The 18924-nt window shown below is 40.9% G+C and overlaps 1 protein-coding gene across 1 annotated transcript; it reads right to left on the bottom strand.

Annotated features, from left to right (window-relative positions):
* Positions 1-3670: 3670 nt before the first annotated feature.
* On the bottom strand, positions 3671-18441 carry hspa9 (heat shock protein 9). The gene is made up of 16 exons (XM_030396535.1): positions 18110-18441; positions 17272-17321; positions 14411-14498; positions 11850-12031; positions 11552-11676; positions 11369-11442; positions 9811-9917; positions 9511-9673; positions 9329-9421; positions 8218-8427; positions 7102-7329; positions 6741-6963; positions 6026-6120; positions 5746-5838; positions 5265-5405; positions 3671-4885 (listed from the first exon to the last, which is right to left on the bottom strand). Exons 1-16 carry the CDS (start codon positions 18188-18190, stop codon positions 4793-4795), a joined length of 2046 nt encoding a protein of 681 aa, XP_030252395.1. The 5' UTR covers positions 18191-18441; the 3' UTR covers positions 3671-4792.
* Between the last annotated feature and the right edge of the window lie 483 nt (positions 18442-18924).

Here is an 18924-nt window from a genome sequence, read left to right as displayed (position 1 = left end):
ACTCCTCACAGGGCTCTTATGCTGCACTCTGTGGTATGCCAGCGGCAGGGCCCCGTCTTCCCACACAGAAGCCCTTTTGACACAGCGTCTCTGCATTATCTCTGGAGCAGTGGTTCGCCAATTCTCCGCCGATGGTGATTCACACAGAGCGAAGCATCTCTTCCTTAAAGACGAACTGCTGTGTAATTCAAACAGAAAGTCGGCACTGCAGCTCCTAAAGAGTGGTGACGGTAGATGTCATGATGATGATGACGGTGTGTTTCCCCTGTGTCCCCCCGTCAATCTTGACCCGCAGATAGTTCATAATTATATGGATGCTGTTATAATGTGTAGTGATCGAGATCCTGACCCACCAAACATCCTGGAAAGTGACAAGTTAGGTTTTTCGCACTAAATTACATAATTACATAATCGCCATCAGTAAACTGGACCTGTCTGACTCACTTGCGAGGACTGAGGCTGTTTTCTGGGGAAAAGTTCACTGAAGTCTCGGTCTGGAGGGCTGACCGTCGTGGAGATTTTTTTTCATCACAAACACTCTGTGAGTTAAAGGTTTTTGCCGGTGACAGATGCTGTTTTTCGGGCAGAAATGTGACAAAGTGTTGGTAGGACAGGCGGGAGGACAGACGCTTCTCCACGTACAGCTGTGGTATTTTTTTCCTTATAAAAGTTGCCAAAGACAGTCACAGTTACTGTGTTACTTTTGTTTGGTCATGTAACATTGCTTTGTGGGAAATTTCTCTTTATTAAGTTGAGTCAGTTATCAGACTGTACGATCAATACGCCCCCGCTCCGCGCCGCCATCTTATCCGTTCACACTGGTTCGGGTCGCCAATAATGCGGCCCTGATACTACCTTCAGAGTGAAATTTCACCCCTCGCCTCATCTGGAACTTTCACACAGAGGAGGATAGAGAGATTTGGCTCAGGATTCCTGCATGCAAACAGCAGTGTGAATGGGGCTAGAGACAGAGTGACTGACAAGAGGGTTCACTTTTAGACAGCTGAAATTCAGGACCATGGATGGGAAGGTGGAGGCCAATGTTGCAATAGCATATGCAGAATAAGAAAGAGCCATAGCCAGAGCCAGTATATACTTTGTTTCAACAACATAAAAAAACCTATTGAGGAACAGCTTGGATGCAGGTATTTTTTTCCTAATGCAGCTGTATTATACAGGAAAATATTAGTTAAAGCTAAGTATGAGATCGGGACTCGTTATCGGCCGATACTAAATATCAAAGGACTAAAAAAACCTGATTGGAACATTCGTAGCATATAATATCACTTATTTCATAAGTTAAAGATTGCTCACTCTGTTCTATTTTGATTGATTTTTGATTTTGAGGACAGATTTATTGGTTTCACATAAATATTCATCAAGGGACTGATTTCTTTGTTTTTTGTTTAATTTTAGTTTTAGTGACTTTCTTTTAAGATGTCTTGTCAACTGAATGTTGCTTTGGAGAACAATATTTCACTCACATGTAAGCCAAGTGTGTATCATGAAAGGGACAAATAAAGAACTGGATGACAGTAGTTTTGTTTTACGAACCGTCTCACAATCCCAGAGAGAAAGAGAGACAGTGTTGGTGTGGCTATACCGTCATACAGCACACACTGTAGTTCCCCTGCAGTTTCTCTGAAAATGAAACACTTCCTCCTTGGTGGTTTGTCTTTCTGATGACAGCTTCTAATCTGAATGCGATTGGTGGGCAGCCATGATGTCACAGCAGCAGGGATATTTCCCAAGAAGGTGAGTCATGAGAGAGAAGTTAACCTGCAGCAGAAACCTTCCTGCTCAGTGTGTGTTCTCACGTCAGCCCGGGAGGGAGGACAGCCCAGTGTGTGTGTGTGTGTGCAATCCAACCAGGGTCAGGACTAAATGCCAATCCTTCATGTTAACAAGAATGTATCAATTTTATAACTAATGTGACACTTTAATAGTTCCTGTTCTATACACATAACTACTATGGGCATTTTGATACTCCCTATAAAATGAAGAGCAACAGTATTCCTTATTCATGTTGGTTAAACATCTGTGGATCTAATTCAGGTTATCATTTGAAATGGTGGTGGGAGTAAACCTTGAGCTAAACATGGAAAAGAAAAATACAGTCCAGTGTTTCGTGGATACACATCCGATGCTCCACCAGGTGTGTGTGTGTGTGTCTGAATGGCGTGTGTCAGACCATGTTACTCACCTGTGAGTAAGGCAGAGCTCATGCCACTGTGTCTAGACCTGATGTGCTCACACACACAAGCACACACTCACAGAAATCTCATGTGCATACAGACACTCTCAGTGAAGTCTATCGTATGAATTACAGGCTTTTGCAAAGAATGTTATAACATGGTCATGATACTACTATTTGTATCAAAGGAAAAATGGAAAGGGTTTTAACTGACCGGACTTCACACTCTTTGATTTAATGTCAACATTATATATATATAGATCTCTCTCTCTCTCTCTCTCTCTCTCTCTCTCTCTCTCTCTCTCTCTCTCTCTATATATATATATATATATATATATATATATATATTTATTTTTAAATTTTTTTTAAAGTGTTTTCATCTTAGGTTTACTTCATCCACTATTCTTTTAAGAATGTGACTCGACATTTATGGAAGATCAGGGGTTAAACTGTGGAAGGGTCTGCCTGCAGCTCTAGTATTTCTACACTCTGGATTTTTCTCATACCAGAAATAATTTTTGAAGAGGTAGTGGGACTATTCTGGCTGAGAACCTGATAATTTTATGTGACAAATTAGCACTTTTTATCATTCAGCAGTGCTAACAGAGATATCCCTCGTTGGTAGAAACATAATCTCTACCTCATTGGCTTTGCGTTGGACGACTGAAAGAGGACCTCTCCCTCCTGTTGCCATCGGGCTTTTGTCAAATAAAAAAAAATAAGGTGGAGCACTTTTTGCTATCCGTCTGGACATGAGATTTAAAGATACTTGTATTTATCCATGAACGCCCCCGGACTGGGGAACACCCTTCTGAGAGGAACTCAGAACAACCACGTCAAAAATTACCTAAAGGGAATATGATAATTTACAGAATAAAACTGTGTATGTATGTATGTTTGCTGCATGGTGACATTCTGCTTTGTTTAAGACTGACTGACTTAACTGACTGTTTAAGAGCTTTTTATTTATTTTCTATTTATGTGGCAATACTTCCCCTTTTCTGAATCCTACTTGCTATTGCACTCACAAAGTTAATAACCCATTCAGATTATTTTGCTTTTGCTTATTTTTACTAAATGCGGGAGGCATTCACAATATATATCTTCCGGGTCAGAAAGTTTGGCCCTTAACTCCTTCAACATTTTCCAACGTATTCACTCCATTCAAACACAGAAAATTCATCTTAATTGGGAATCGATTGTGTCTATTTTTCTAATTGATCATTCATAATTTCAGAGACGTTTTTCTGCCATTTTCTCATTCAAGCAGATTAAAATATTTTACAAATGTTTACATTTAAAGTGAACCCTTCTTCTGAGACTATTTTGGTCTGGTTATTGGTCATTAAATTTGTAGTGATAAAAACACAGTATGATTGAAGTTGATGTAATTAGTTTATACATGATAAAATAAAGCATTGGACAGGTTCAAATGAATGTATATTTACATTTTGGAATGAGAAACTACTGCACATTTTAATTCCATCCATCAGATTTTTATTAGAAAAGACAGCAACAGTTTTCATGACCCTCAATTGTCACTCCAATAATAATCACACACCCCTAAATAACACCTCCCCCAATTTTAATTTGGTTCATTCATACACAGGGCTGCTTGGATCACTATCACACAGGCACCCAGCAACAATCCAGTTACACAGAGCAGTTTATGGCAGCAACTTCAATTCCTTCTGTTGGGGAATGACACGGCTGGGCTTGTACTGAATCTCCACCATCCTGTACAACTCTTCCTCCTGTATGTAATGAGAGGTAAACTAAGGCCTCATTCTCTATTGTGCAACTTGAACATTCAGATTCTCACACACACACACACTCACACTATTTGTATTCTGTCCATCCTGCTATCAGCCAATATGACAGTGATGTCCCCTGGCCTTGGAGAACATAAGAAAAACATTTGTACACATTGAAATAATAAACTGGTGAAATGAAAAAAAAAAAACCTCATTATCACAGTTCTGCATTAATTTTTTAAATCTTTAGAGTGCATTCAGGACAACTGATGGGGGCCAAGTTTCTGACATGAAAAGTCATATATATATTTAAATATTTTCTACAGTAACTTCCCATCTTCAAGTTGTTGAGTGCACTATTAAAACAAGATAACTATAATTGATGGAGCACTGCACAGAAATATATTATGTAGACGGAGTAGGGCCATCTGCTGTACCAAAGCTTGAACAGTGAGCAAGCTTCTGAACCCAGCTCAACTGGTAGAAACACTTAAAACTGATGGAAGTCATACACAAACATGAAACCTATGATATTTTAGACAAAACAAAAAACGTTTACCACTATGGAAATTAACAGCTTTGTAAAAATAACAAACATGACATTGTTTTGAGACAATTAAATTACAGACAGGATATCCTTGGACATGGTGGAGCATATATTGACATTTAACTTCTCTCTCTCGAGTATTTTACTGCCAAAACACAGTATAATTGTATGTTACAGAGAGAATGACTAAGATTCAGCTTGTAACGCACGACCGCCACACTCCCCACCCAGTCTATACCCCCGAGCACTGCAGTCCTCTGTCGTCATGGAAACCACATGACACCCAAGTGCAAAGGTCTACTGCTGGCCTTCTTTCTTCTCTCCTTCTGACGAGCCTGAGCTGCTGCTGCCGCCGCTGCCACCGCTGCTGCCCTCCCGCTCTGCTGCCATCTGCAGGGAGGAAGAAGAGGCTATAGCTGAGTACGAGCACATGTCAGATTGGAGCTGGCAAAGATTTATTTTTCAGCTCCCTAATTGATTTAAATTAAATTTCCAAGCATTTCTAAAGATTTTGTTTGTTATAAAGAACTATGCAATTTAATGGGTAATTGTAAGTATTAAAATACAATGTTCATTTAGGACATTTCTAATGAATCCTTTACAGATAGGTAATACATCTGAAACAACTACTTTTAAACATGGTCTTACATTTTCTAACAATATGTGTGAAACAGACACTATGAGAAATCTCACCATGACCCGACCAGAGATACTTGACTTTAATGATAATTTTAACAGTCGTTTTCGAACACTGAATGCATGATCCTACCTTCTTGTATGCCATTTCAAAGAGCTTGAGAGAGGCCTGCTGTAGGGTGGTGGCCGCCTGCTTGATGTTCTCTCCTGTTTCTGAATCCTTGTTGGCCAGAAGATCCCTGACCTTTGAGATCTCCTCCTTCAGTTTGGTGCACTGTGGGTAGACAGATCACAGAGGAAACATTAACGTCTAAAAGTGAGTCATGAGCAGTAGAAGTATGGAGGATTCCAATTGTGTCATCAAATACAAATACTGCAGGCAGTGTTGTTACATGTCAATGACCATGTTGATGGGATTCAGTGCCTGACTTTCAGAATCTTGCTACCTCCCATACTTTCAGATTGCTACTTAAAAAGGTTTCCTCTCATCTCAAGAATTAATCAATCTCATCCATTAAGCAAGGCTAACTGCAATTAGAAATGTCAATGAATTGACTTACACTTCATGATTCAAAGCAGCAAATTTACAGCATAAACTGAAAACAAAGCTGTACCTCATCAGCAGGAAGCTGGTCCTTGAACTCCTCCATCTTGGATTCTGTGTCATGAACGATGCCCTCGGCCATGTTGACAGCCTCCACACGGTCCTGACAATGACAACAATGAGGGTGAGAGGAGAACAAGAGTGTGGCTGTGTAATACATACACCCTAAACACACCATCGGGTGGCTTTATAGCACTTCTACATCTTAACCATCTTTCACTTGGACTGAATTACCTTCACAAGCACAGAAACTTGAGATGTTGACCCACTTCATGTTTCCCGTTGCTTACCTTTCTCCTCCTGTCCTCCTCGGCGTACTTCTCAGCATTCTTGACCATGTTTTCGATGTCGTCTTTACTGAGGCCTCCTGATGACTGGATAACAACTGAGGAGAGGGCAGACAGACGAGACACTCTTTATGCTAGCACTCGACACTTTTACACTGCCTGGCAAAAATAAGAAATCACCACATTGATTTAACTAAGCAAATGGGTGAGAGCCTTCCATTGGATAATTACTGCTTAATATGTGATTAATATGTTTCAGCTGGCAACAACTTATTTAACCCTAACTGATGCAGTGAGTTGCTTCTTATTTCTTAAACCACCATGTCTGAAGACACATCCTGTGGTCGTGGAAAAATTACTGGCTGGCATAAAGCAAAGAAAACAACTAAGGAGATTGCTGAAACTACTAAAATTGGGTTAAGAACTGTCCAACAAATTATTTAACCCTGGAAGGACAGTGGTGAACCATCATCTTTGAAGAAACAATTTGGTATTAAAAAAAAAAGTTTTCTGGAACAGTTTGTTGCCAAGCTTATTTACTGATGCTTACTCTGCAAGTAGAAAAAATGTTCAGTCCTTGGTGGTCATAAAAACATGTATAAACATTAGCATTCAGAATTGATTCATTCTAACTGAAGGCTTAAATATCCAAAAAAGAAAGAAAGAATGTTTAGCAATCAAGTGAACAGAATGCTCCCACTGAATAAATAACACTCACTCTGCTGTTCTCGGCCTGTGCCCTTGTCCTTGGCGGAGACGTGGACGATGCCGTTAGCGTCAATGTCAAATGTTACCTCAATCTGAGGAACACCACGTGGGGCAGGGGGGATTCCCACCAGAGTGAACTGACCCAGCACCTTGTTGTCTGATGCCATCTCCCTCTCTCCCTGGCACACCTTGATCTCCACCTGAGTCTGTCCATCAGCTGCTGTAGAGAACACCTGAAGGGGAGCAGTCAGGAACTTTAGGACACTTTATTTCACATTTGGTATCAACATCTGTCCTGAGTGATTCAATCACATGAGGACAGCTTTATGCCAGTCAATTCATAACTCATATGAAGCTGCTGGTTAAAGTACCTGACTCTTCTTTGTGGGAATTGTGGTGTTCCGGTTGATGAGTTTGGTGAAGACTCCACCCAATGTTTCAATACCCAGAGACAGCGGTGTCACATCCAACAGCAGCACATCAGTGACATCACCAGCCAAAACACCACCCTGGATGGCTGCTCCAATGGCAACGGCCTCATCAGGGTTGACAGACTTGCTGGGAGCACGGCCAAACAGGTCCTGAACCGTCTGTTGAACCTACAGAGACAAACAATCACTGAGTGTTATTACTTGTAATTCATAAAAGTATAACTACTATCACACAACTGATGATGGATTATTGCTGGATGAAAAAAACAAAACCTAATGTATTATTTGTACAGGAATTATCTAATTAAACATTTACACAATGCCAGACAGCAAGTCGAACCTTTACAGCAGAAACAATGACACAATGGGGTAAATATGAAACGCCCCTGACAATAAAAGGGTCAACAGTGAACAATTTGTGCTTGATTAAACCCAACCCTGGCAAAAAAAAAAAAGAAAGATGTCTTTGATAATGGACTAACAGAGCTGAATGCAAGCACTTCAAAGCACCGTCTGTTCTGACATTGCTCATGGTCTAACAATGTTGTTTAAATCTTCCCAAAACGCATAATCCACAATACTTGTTATGCCACTTTTGGGCAGCAGAATTAATAATCTTCACTACATGACTCTTCAGGTGGAAACTAACTTCAAGGTAAAATGAAGATGTGTAGTGACTGTTTGTCACTGCAACAAAACCCTGTAACCTAGGCTAGTAGCTGCAAGGAAACAAACAGATCATCTGCAGAGATGACTGACCAAAAAAATCTGCAAGTTTGATAGAGAACCTGAGAAGTCTTTTCAGTTAAAATTACATTTATGATGCAAAAATGATCGCTCCCACTAATTGTTAATCATAATGCAATTGTTATATTACTGTACCATGCTGCCTTTTTTGGCAGAATAATGTCACCTTGCCAACTGAACTGCAGCAGATGGGCGATAAAAACAGTGGTATCCTTGACATTTTGGTAGCTGCGTGTGATTTACTGTTCCCCTTCCCATAATTCAAGATTAACTGAAGACACAATGTTAGGACTTGTAGTCAGGGGGTACCTTGGGCATTCGGGACATGCCTCCAACCAGGAGCACCTCTCCTATGTCTCCCTTGGACACCTCGGCATCCTGCATGGCTTTTTGACACGGGGCCACGGTGCGGCGGATCAAGTCAGCCACGATGCCTTCAAACTGAGCACGACTCAACTTCATGTTGAGATGTTTAGGCCCAGAAGCATCCATGGTCAGGTAGGGGAGGTTGATGTCAGTCTGAAGCGAGGAAAAACATAATGTGAACATATTCAGTTACAGCAGGTACAAAACATCCCATGCTGAGGTTTAGGTAATAAATAATATAACAGTTGAGATGTCTGAATGGCGCTGTACTAGGCCTGCCTTGCAATCAGTATTGACAGTCCACTGTCACAGGGCCGAGTCCTGCAGCAGCAGCAGACTCTAAAACAGAACCTGCTGCAATGACCTACGAGGCAGGACCTTCTCTACCAGCACTGTAACACTGAGACAGACACACACTGTCTGGACAGCTGACTTAGAGCTGGATCCTGGGCTTAAGCAATAACGTAATCTCATGTGTGTGGCAGTGAGGAATACACAGACTTAGTGCTGACGGAGCTGAGTTTAAGGTATAGTTCCAATTTCTGTTGGGCTGCGTGATATAAATGTTTTCAACTGATACTGATAACCTATAATTACCTGCGTCCTGGGACCAATGAACGATAATTAATTTGTCTACATTTCTGCATTTTCAAAAAGGTTCCAAAAGTTTAGTTGATGTGCAACTCAGGGTAAAATGCTGAGATGTAGTTGGTAAAGGTGAATGACTGAATATTCTGCAGCTCTAACTATCTAATTGACATCACTGACATCAATTGCCCACAAAACAATCAGCTGTGACTCTACAAATGTTCATTTAATTTTGTAGTTTAACACAGTGGAAAATATTAAACATACTTAATAACACACTCATAGAGCATTTTTCTATTTCAAATAAATGCTTTGACACGATCTGTTGAATAAGAACTGTCAATTGATTTAAATACTCAAAAACAATAAAGGTTTAAAGACACAACAATAAATAAATGATCGTGCATCCCTCCCATTTTCTATCTGAACTGGTCAGAAATGTGCAGGGTAAGGATGTTCTGTGTACCTGCAGCGAGGAGGACAGTTCACACTTGGCCTTCTCAGCAGCCTCTCGGACTCTCTGAAGAGCCATGCTGTCTTTGGTCAGATCCACACCGGACTGAAAAGACAAAAACAGTCATAAGATCCTGCTCTTGCAGACCAGATAATAGGTCAGAGGTGTTTGTAAAGACGGACTGAATCATTCACCTCTCTCTTGAACTCCTTAACAATGTGTCTCAGGAGATGCTGGTCGAAGTCTTCTCCTCCCAGGAAGGTGTCGCCGTTGGTGGACTTCACTTCAAACACTCCCTTCTGGATCTCCAGGACTGAGATATCAAATGTACCTCCGCCCAGATCATAGACAGCAATACTGGGAACACCATACCAAAAACAGTTAAGCACCTTCTCTTTATGCAGAACCACCTATTATGCTGTCTGTTTTACTGTTTCAGTGAGAACGGATCCTTCTGACTGTAGCAGTGGTAGTGTTCTTCCTTCTCTACTCACATTTTGTCCTGGGTCTTGTCCAGGCCGTAGGCCAGAGCAGCAGCTGTTGGCTCATTGATCACACGCAGGACATTCAGACCAGAGATCTGACCGGCATCTTTGGTAGCCTGGAAGTCACAAGTAGATCAAATATTAGAGAATTATTCCATCTTGTGAAGGGTTCATTGCATGGGTGAAATATATCTCGATAAAAACTATAAAAATGCTATTGAGTGCCAACTTTGAGTGCCTCTCCCTATTTTGATGTCTACCAGGTAAGAGAGACGTTCAGTCAGTGCGTTTACATGACACTCGAATTACTGCGTTAGTCTGACTATGATGGGATTTTTAAGATGCATGTATACACCTTAGTCAGACTAAAATCGGACCGGATCGGATTTCTCATAGTCGAATTAAAGCACCCAGATTATTTGATTGATAGTCGCGTTACTCCTGCATGTATACGTTCCATCAGATTGGATCGGATTTTGTGTTCTGCGCAGGTGCAAGATTTTTCCCCCGGGGCCGTGAGCTGGAAGTAGACGGACGGCGGCGGCGGCGTCTTTCCTCCGAAATCACCGTAAGAGAGAGCACCATTGTGCACCTAGTTTGTGTAATTATCATGTACACCATATATTAAATGTACAAAGATGTAGCTTCGTCTCGCTCCTCATACGCCATCTTTCTTGAATGCCGAGGCAGCTGGTGACGTAAAGAGGTCAGCCGGAGGTGGCTCTGTTACCACTAGTTGAAATGGGTACAGCGCCACCTAGTGTACCGGGGTATGACATGCTCCGGCCAATAATCCGATTTTCTCACCGGCATGTATACTCGGATAATTGCAGTTGTCTGGTTGAGTAGCATAGTCGAACTATGGCTGTAATCCGACTAAGCTGTGCATGTAAACGCACTGATTGTTGAAAACTTAACACTCTAAAAAGGTAAATAATAGTGACAATAAAAATAGAAAAAGGGGTATGCATCTTGTTGCATATCTCAATGGAAGTCAATGTGGATGGATATTCGCCACCACTCAAAAGTGTCAGGTCACATAGCCCCCCTTCCACATATGAACACCAGACTATAGATTAAAAAAAGCAGAGAATAGGATCAAAACTGTCCACATTTACTTGTTCATGCATACAACACAACATGAGATTGTTCATGTCAAAACCTGAAGCTGACACTCTACTGCAGCAAATGCAAAGGGAAAAAAATCTGTTTCTAATAGGCACATTCAAATAGTTGTTTGACATGAGTGACTATACCACTGAAGGCCAGCAATTATCTGATCAAAAAACTCCAGTAGATGAATACTTGATATAAAGTTAAAATACCAAGTCCCAACAGAAAACAGAGACTAGAGCATCAAAGGTTCATCTTTTAAATATTCTGCTGCTGTATGATTAGGTACCATGATCAGGTTTTATAGATCTTCTATTAAAGATCTTAAAGCTGTTGTTGGATTGTTTCAGTTCTCATGTGATACTTTCAGGGGAAGGATCAATCAGAGCAATGATACAAAGGATACACACTGGACCACGAAGCTTAAACATGTTGTGTGGGTTTGTGTGTGTACCTGTCTCTGAGAGTCGTTGAAGTAGGCTGGAACAGTGACCACAGCGTTCTTCACTTTAGTTCCCAGGTAGTTCTCTGCCAGACACACAAAATCATCAATAAAACCATTGCTCACATATGATGATGTAAAGTCAAAAACAAACACTAACGCAACATTACTTATCCAGTGCAGTTGTAGTCATACCTGCAGTCTCCTTCATCTTCATCAGGACGAAGGCTCCAGCCTGGCTAGGTGAATACATCTTCCCATGAGCCTCCACCCAAGCATCCCCGTTCGATGCGCGTACAATCTTGTAGGGGACGTTCTTCCTGTTAATGAAACAAATTCAAGTTAGTCTGATGAGCGCAGCGCAAAATTCAGTTAAACATTTACGCAGTGAGTTATTTATCTTGGTTTAAAAGTTCTGAGTAGTTTGTATCTACAATCAAATTTTGGAAAAAAGTGAAAATGATTTATATTACAAGGTCAAAGATGCACCCACATGTCTTTCTGGACCTCAGGGTCATCAAAGCGCCGTCCGATCAGTCTCTTGGTGGCGTACAGTGTATTCTGAGGGTTGGTAACGGACTGGCGTTTAGCGGGCATGCCCACAAGACGTTCCCCTTCTGCTGTGAAGGCGATGACTGAAGGAGTCGTCCTGGCCCCCTCTGCATTCTCCAGCACCTGAGGCATAAAGATACATTCTTCAGCTGCTTCCAGATACTTCACCGCTCATCGACTCGAAATGATGGACCAACCCCCGTTTACTCGCAAGTTGTCTCTTAAACTATGGTCCTTGTTCTTGGCCTGCGTAAAAGTCTCAGGTGTGATGTGAGATGTTCCCAGTGAAATTTTGTGGTTATGCATGTGAGCTTCCATGACTGTACAGAATCGGGAGCAGATATAAAGGAGGGTGAAACTGGGGAGTATGTCTCAATTGGTCTGAGCTCCCATTCAGAGTCACTGCTTGTTGTCAAAGGAAACACCAGTTGGGGACGTCATCCCTTGACTGGCCAAAGACACACTAAAACAAAACTATTGCACTAAATTGAAGCTACCTCAATCTTTTAATGTGTGAGACAAAACACCAAGGAATTCCGCGCCCCCCCCCCCCAAAAAAAAATTAAAAATCTACTTCACTCTTCTACTTGTTATTGGCATTTATTTAGATAACACAAATACCTAACTAGAGATTCTCCTTTGACAAGCTCAGCAATACAAATGATTCACATCTCAAAACATTTTTAAAACACATTTAAGAAAACACACAAAAGGGGGCTGTGCAGTATCCATTTTGTAGTGTACAGGGTGGTTATTACACGTATGTTTAAAGGGATATTCCAGTGTAACTTTATTCCATGGTCTAAATCACCGTGAAACTGTGTTACACTCCCTCTCGAGAGATCAAGTTAGCAGACCGCTAATTTACGGAGTTTTATCAACCTCAGAAATGACCGCAAGACAACAATACACTGCAGTAAATGGATCCAAATATAAACCACCACCAAAAAGCCACAAATAATGCTCAGAACAGCACCAAACTTCAGCAACAGTACAAATAGGGTCTCAGCACATAGTCCGGGGCATCCAACCTCCGCTAGCTTAGCTAGGGAAGCTATTGGGAAGCTAAAAACAGATTTCAACTCTCCTCCATCAGCTTCCAGGTCGGGGAAGTCCAGACGCGACGATTACCGAGTGCGGTTAGAAATGCTCAATTCCGTTCTTTTCCCTGTCCGCTCTCGATAATAACTGTTATAAACTGGCAGGTAAGACACATATGAACTTTGATTGCTTTTCCATGGAGTCATAATCATACATTTTCATCCATGAGCCGCGGAACTCTACTGCACTCGGTAATCGAGTCGTCGGGACTTCCCGTCAACAGGAAGCTGCTGCAGAAGAGAGAATTTAGTCAGCTTTTCAGTACAAATCCAGCTAAGCTAGCGGAGGTTAGATGCCCCGGACTATGTGCTGAGACCCTATTTGTACTGTTGCTGAAGTTTGGTGCTGTTCTGAGCATTATTTTTGGCTTTTTGGTGTATTGTTGTCGTGCGGTCGTTTCTGAGGTTGATAAAACTCCGTAAATTAGCGATCTGCTAATTTGATCTCTCAGTTTCACGGTGATTTAGACCATGCATTAAACTTACACCAGAATATCCCTTTAATAAACGCAACAACACAAAGCGTTCCCAACCGAAGGATTAGAAGACGTGCTTGTATTTCTCTCTTTTTTGAGATTTATTTTTTATTTATTTATGTTCTTTGGTGAGAGATCATTACCCAGCTGTTTAGGTGCAAAAAAAAAAAAATTGGACAGGAAAGGGAGAGCCCCTTAAGCCGTTCACTGTAGTATCCATGATTTCACTCTTTTAGTGCAGTTCATCCTTGTTTTTCTCCCCTCTCCGTCTTCACCAGTGCCATTCCTAACTTTTTAAGAGGCATATTCTCCATTAGGAGCAGCTACATTGGCGAGACTGGTATAAAAAATGCTGCTCAATCATAACAAAAGGTTTGTCTATTGCCTGAGAATATACAAGCTTGGGGGCTGCCAGCTGCAGGTTTTGCAGTGTGTTCAGGTGCAGCTTTTTGGCCGTAATATAGGAAAAATGAAGCACCGCAACGGTCAGCCTTCATCACAGCTAGCTCTTTAATATCAGTTAGGTGTTTAGTGCTGCACTTTTTTGTTTATTATAAAATGGAAAATCAAAAATCAAACTGAATTGTTAATTTTGACTACTCCTAGTTAAGATTGAAAAAAAGCTACAGAGATGCCTGCACCCTTTCACATGTCCCAACAGCTGACCAGATACAGCATAGAGTGTGTGTGATTGTATCGGACCATTTCTGCAAGTGAAACCAACAACTTGACAGAGTCCCAATCGGTTGTCAGAAAGGTGTGGGTGGATTATCAAACAGTATGGTCCCTTGGTCCTTTAATGGTCAGTGTGTGACTTTCCAAATTTAACATACTGAACCGTTAAGGTCAAAGACTTGCATGTTGATCAGCTGAGCTATATAGTTGTACCATCAATGACAGATGCTTAAGTGTCCATTCATCCTCACCTTGGCCTGTTTCCCCTCCATGACTGCCACACATGAGTTGGTTGTACCCAGGTCAATTCCAATGACTGCTCCCTTGACAGCTTCTGACCTACAACACATGACACATTTAGCATCATCGACATATCAAACAAGTTTTACTAGAATGTTCTAAAAGTCAACCGAGGTGATCGTTACACTTTCTTAAGTGAAAATGCTAGTTTGTCAGCAGGCTTACGCGAGCACTTTTGAACAGATTACCATGACACTGGAGGATGGGTCTCATTTAAGAATAGATCCCATTAACTTTTGGTGTGGATCTGGATAAAGGGACATATCCAGGATTTTTTCCTCTCAGTTTTTCAAGATTATGTGATAGGGTGTTTATTTTTGTTAATTCCTCAGGGAATAATGGTTGGATCTTAATGAATGAAAAAACTAAAGACAAAACAGGGTTTTCTTGGTGGCTGGCATCTATGAGCGCAATTTGATACAGTTACCAGTAAAAATCTGCATCTAATGGATTTAAATGTCCCAAGTGCCAAATTGAGCACCACAAGTGGTTGCAGTTCAGCACCAGCGTGTTGGGCCCCCCCCCCCCCCCCCCCCAAAAAAAATCAATAAAAAGTGTCAGCTACACCTTTACACCGGTGTGAAGAGCGCGTTTGCATGAATATACAGTTGCAGCTCTAATACAAATTACGATATCATGGAAAACTTTTTTTTTCTGGATTTTACTGTATGGATGCCGATTTCCTTTCCAGCAGGACTAGTAACTTGTTTGCGGACCATGGCATTACTGGGCTTGATTGGCCAGCCATCTCGCCTGTAAGGATGGGTCTTGTTAAGATTTTAACGGTTCTTTTTGTTACCTCTTTAAGCGAAAAAATGTAACAATTTAAAATGAGAATGAAGTATTGCTTTATTTTCGTATACTCTACACAAACAAACATTATTGACTACTGTGCAAGAACTATTTTGAACAATAAACCACAATAGAGAAAAATGTGATAATACATCACAGTTTCTACGAACATTTTTTAATACATCTTGTCAGCCATGCTCAACAATTCACTATTAGTGACTCTATAATGTTGTGATAAAAGAAATACGTACTTACTACACTAAGAAAATACAGTAACACGAGTAACATGTGTGAGCAGGCTGCAGACTGATATTTAGCTATGCGTTCATGAATTCTGTCTGAAATGTTGAGAAGGCAACACCCAAGCTGTTAAGAAAATAGCTAAACTAGTAGCACAATTGCTGGATGCAATTATACTTGAGTCTGAGTATGTCTGAAGGACAAGTTGGATGATGCTTTCCCCATGTGTAATCAATTCCATTTGGAACCAGTTTTGTTTCACCAAAATGCTAAATAGTTGGTGTGCTATCGGACGCACTTACAGATGGGGAGACAAGACAGGGTTATGATTCTGACCAATTCCATCCTGATCATATCAATTCGATGTTTTTTCTTTGTTTTTGTTTTTTTAGATTGAAGACAACATTAAAATTTAACAACAATCAAAGCTTGATTTAAAATTCCCGAGAAGAGTTTCCGATGCCAGAAAATGCTACTTAAAACAGCCTTCCTACTTCCTAATCCTAAGGACCTATGTGAGTAACTACAATCAAAAGTCACTATTCATGGTTTTAAGTCACATGACCCACACTCTAACCTGGAGGACTTCCCTTAGAGACATGTCAAAACCTGGTAAATTTTCCTGTGCACAGTTGTTTAGATCACCCGTCAGCCATAGAAAAGGAACTATATGTACATAAACTGCAGGTGTTGAGCACTTGCGATCCATATACAGCTACCGCTGCAGTATTTCAGCCATAAAAAACCGCCAGGTCCCTGCCAGAGCTCGACTCCAGTGACATTTCCGGGTATTCATATTTATATTCATATGCATTTTTGATCTGGATGGGATAATGATGACGTCATTTGGGAGGTGAAGCGCAATAAGTTCTTCATTGCAAAAGCAAAGGTGATTAGTAATTAACACTTGACACTGAACGTTATTGTATTTATATTATTATTGTACATGTACCCTGGACATCACCCCAAAACAAAAACCACCAACAAAGTTTACTGTGTGACAATTCAGACAGTGTAAAATGTTGCCTGTTAGCTTAGCCCTGAGAACCTAGTGCCTCTCCTGCGTTGTAAATGCAACACTGAATACATAGACATTCATATTGTTTAGTTTAAATACCTTATGAAGAATCCTCACTTTATACTGCTGCCAGGATGAAAGTTTATAAAAGTGAGAACAGTTACATGTATTTTCGATTTGGATGGTTAAATCATGACCCTGTTTAGGAAATGAAGAGCAGGAAAGACTTCATTGTAAAAGTACCTCTGGCTAAATATACACTAATTGATAAAAGTATATACTTGGGTTGACTAGCGCTTAACTTTGACGAAGCGTTCGCGCCAGATGTGTGTATTTGGACGGCTGCCATTGTTTGACCTTCTAGGGGACAGAGTCTTATGGCACGAATCCACAATCTCCTCTCTGGGTTTTCTCTTTCTAATGGAATTCGGTAGAAAAATATCCCAGGCTTGTCTCCCCGTCTGTTAGTACACCCGATAGTTCAACTATCTGGCATTTTGGCAAAACGATACTGGTTCCAAATGGAATTTATCATTGCTTTCTATGCTGGAGGGCAGCGGGAAATTATCATTTGCCGTCCAAGGGGGTGTTTCAGGTGTGAAGCCGCATGAAAACTATGAATTGGGATAGGATCTCCGATTTATCCCAGTATTTCCACTGGTTTAAATGTATTACTTAACACCTTTGCTACTGGTCATCACTTTTTCACCTGGATTTTTACAGGACACATTATACCATCAAAGCTTTTGTGGTGATACTCACGCATAGTTCCTCCTTGACAGAGCCCGGAGAGCATCGCCACTCCAGCATGCCTGTGAATACATCACCCAACAGTTACACTCTTGTCACCAAATGTTGGATTTATGCAAGAACCTAAAACAATATAATCAATACTACTACATGTCATCTTCTTTTATGTTTTACGTCAAGATGTTATAAATTGTAGACAACAAACAAACAGAAAGAAGTCCATCAGCGCATGCAAGACAGTTTAACATTGTAGATTAGTGTTAAGATGCAGCAAAACAAATACTGTAGAAGACAAATAAGATATGAATGTGATTATCTAACTCTGGAACAACATGTGAGAAATGTTGCAGCATGTTGGGAGAGGGGACACCTCACTGAAGGTCATTGATTCGATCATCCGCTGCAGTATTGTTACCAGTGGTGGTCTATCTTATAAACACTTAAATCGAGTGATTAAAATACCACTGAAGATTGCATTTAAACACAATGCAGTGCCAAGTTTAACCAACTGCGTGACAATTGAGACGTACTGTAAAATGTTGGCTGTTAGCTTAGCCTCGAGCACCTAACGTTAGCACCTCCCCTGCATTGTGAATCCAGGTGCATCAATGAATCACATAATGATTCGCATTGTTTGGCATAACACAGCTTCATGTTCGTGTTAACAATTCCAGGTTAACAACGCTCTTGATAGCTGTCTATAAATAACATCTTATTAGTCAACGTTAATTAAACTGGCCTCAAGCTAACACTATTAGCATGCTAAGCTAGTCGGCTTCTTGTCAAATCTCACAACTTGATCCATTTAATCGTAAGAGCGATTACTTACAGCGTAGTGTTTTGTACTCACCTTCTTGATTAAAGAGGACACATCTTTCGTACAGCTGCTTGTCGGGAGAGTCCTTGAAACGTTTCTGGCGACACTCAACATTTTGACAACTGGGCTACCGGGCTAACACAATTTAATAAATCGACTGCGACGGTTAATGTCGAAACAAACTCTCCGAACTGCTGAACAGCTAATAAGAGAAGATAGTTGTGAAGACTCCGGGTGTCTGTAGACTCAAAGACGGTGTGTCCCAGGTGAAGCTAGTGCTCTGGTTCAGCAAAACCTCTCGTCTTTGGACTGTTACAGCAAAGCAACTGCGTCGCTTCTTCTGGAATTATCCAACACATGTTGCACCATGCACCGCTGCAGGACCTCTAACCGGGTGACACATTCGCTGCCTGCGTGATTTTCAACAGTTAAAAAAATATTTTTGAATTGTTTCTGAAATGGATATAGTATTGTATGGGTAATATGATACATATACGACATTAAATGTTTTCGGTAGCGGAACTGAACACATTTATGTTTCTTTTTGCTTTTTTGTGATCATGAACAGAGTCGGACAGATACACGCAGTGGGCATGTGAAGGTCATGATGTAACGGAGGTACAGGGGAGTTTCACGTGTGTTACGTCAGGGATGCTGAATGAAGTTATCTGCTGTATCATGAAATACCATTTTTTTTTTCTTTTTTGGCAGACGATTGTGTGTGCATATAACGCTATTATAATCAATATCGACACATTTATGTATGAGTCTTGGAACCCAAGGTGAAGTCTTGTATTATATAACCAACAATGCCCAAATAATTCTATTAACTCACATCAGGCAGAGGA

The sequence above is a fragment of the Sparus aurata genome, chromosome 18 (genome assembly GCF_900880675.1).
Source record: "Sparus aurata chromosome 18, fSpaAur1.1, whole genome shotgun sequence".
NCBI lineage: Eukaryota > Metazoa > Chordata > Actinopteri > Spariformes > Sparidae > Sparus > Sparus aurata.
This window is presented reverse-complemented; position numbering and strand designations above follow the sequence as displayed.

Bases quoted from the DNA above. Each gene is read 5' to 3' on its own strand.
- hspa9 (XM_030396535.1), bottom strand. From the start codon at position 18,190: ATGTTGAGTGTCGCCAGAAACGTTTCAAGGACTCTCCCGACAAGCAGC. The intron at 9,918-11,368 runs GTACACACACAA...TGTGACTTCCAG, and splicing joins TCAACGACTCTCAGAGACAG to GCTACCAAAGATGCCGGTCA. The intron at 9,422-9,510 runs GTGAATGATTCA...TTGTCTTTTCAG, and splicing joins TTAAGGAGTTCAAGAGAGAG to TCCGGTGTGGATCTGACCAA.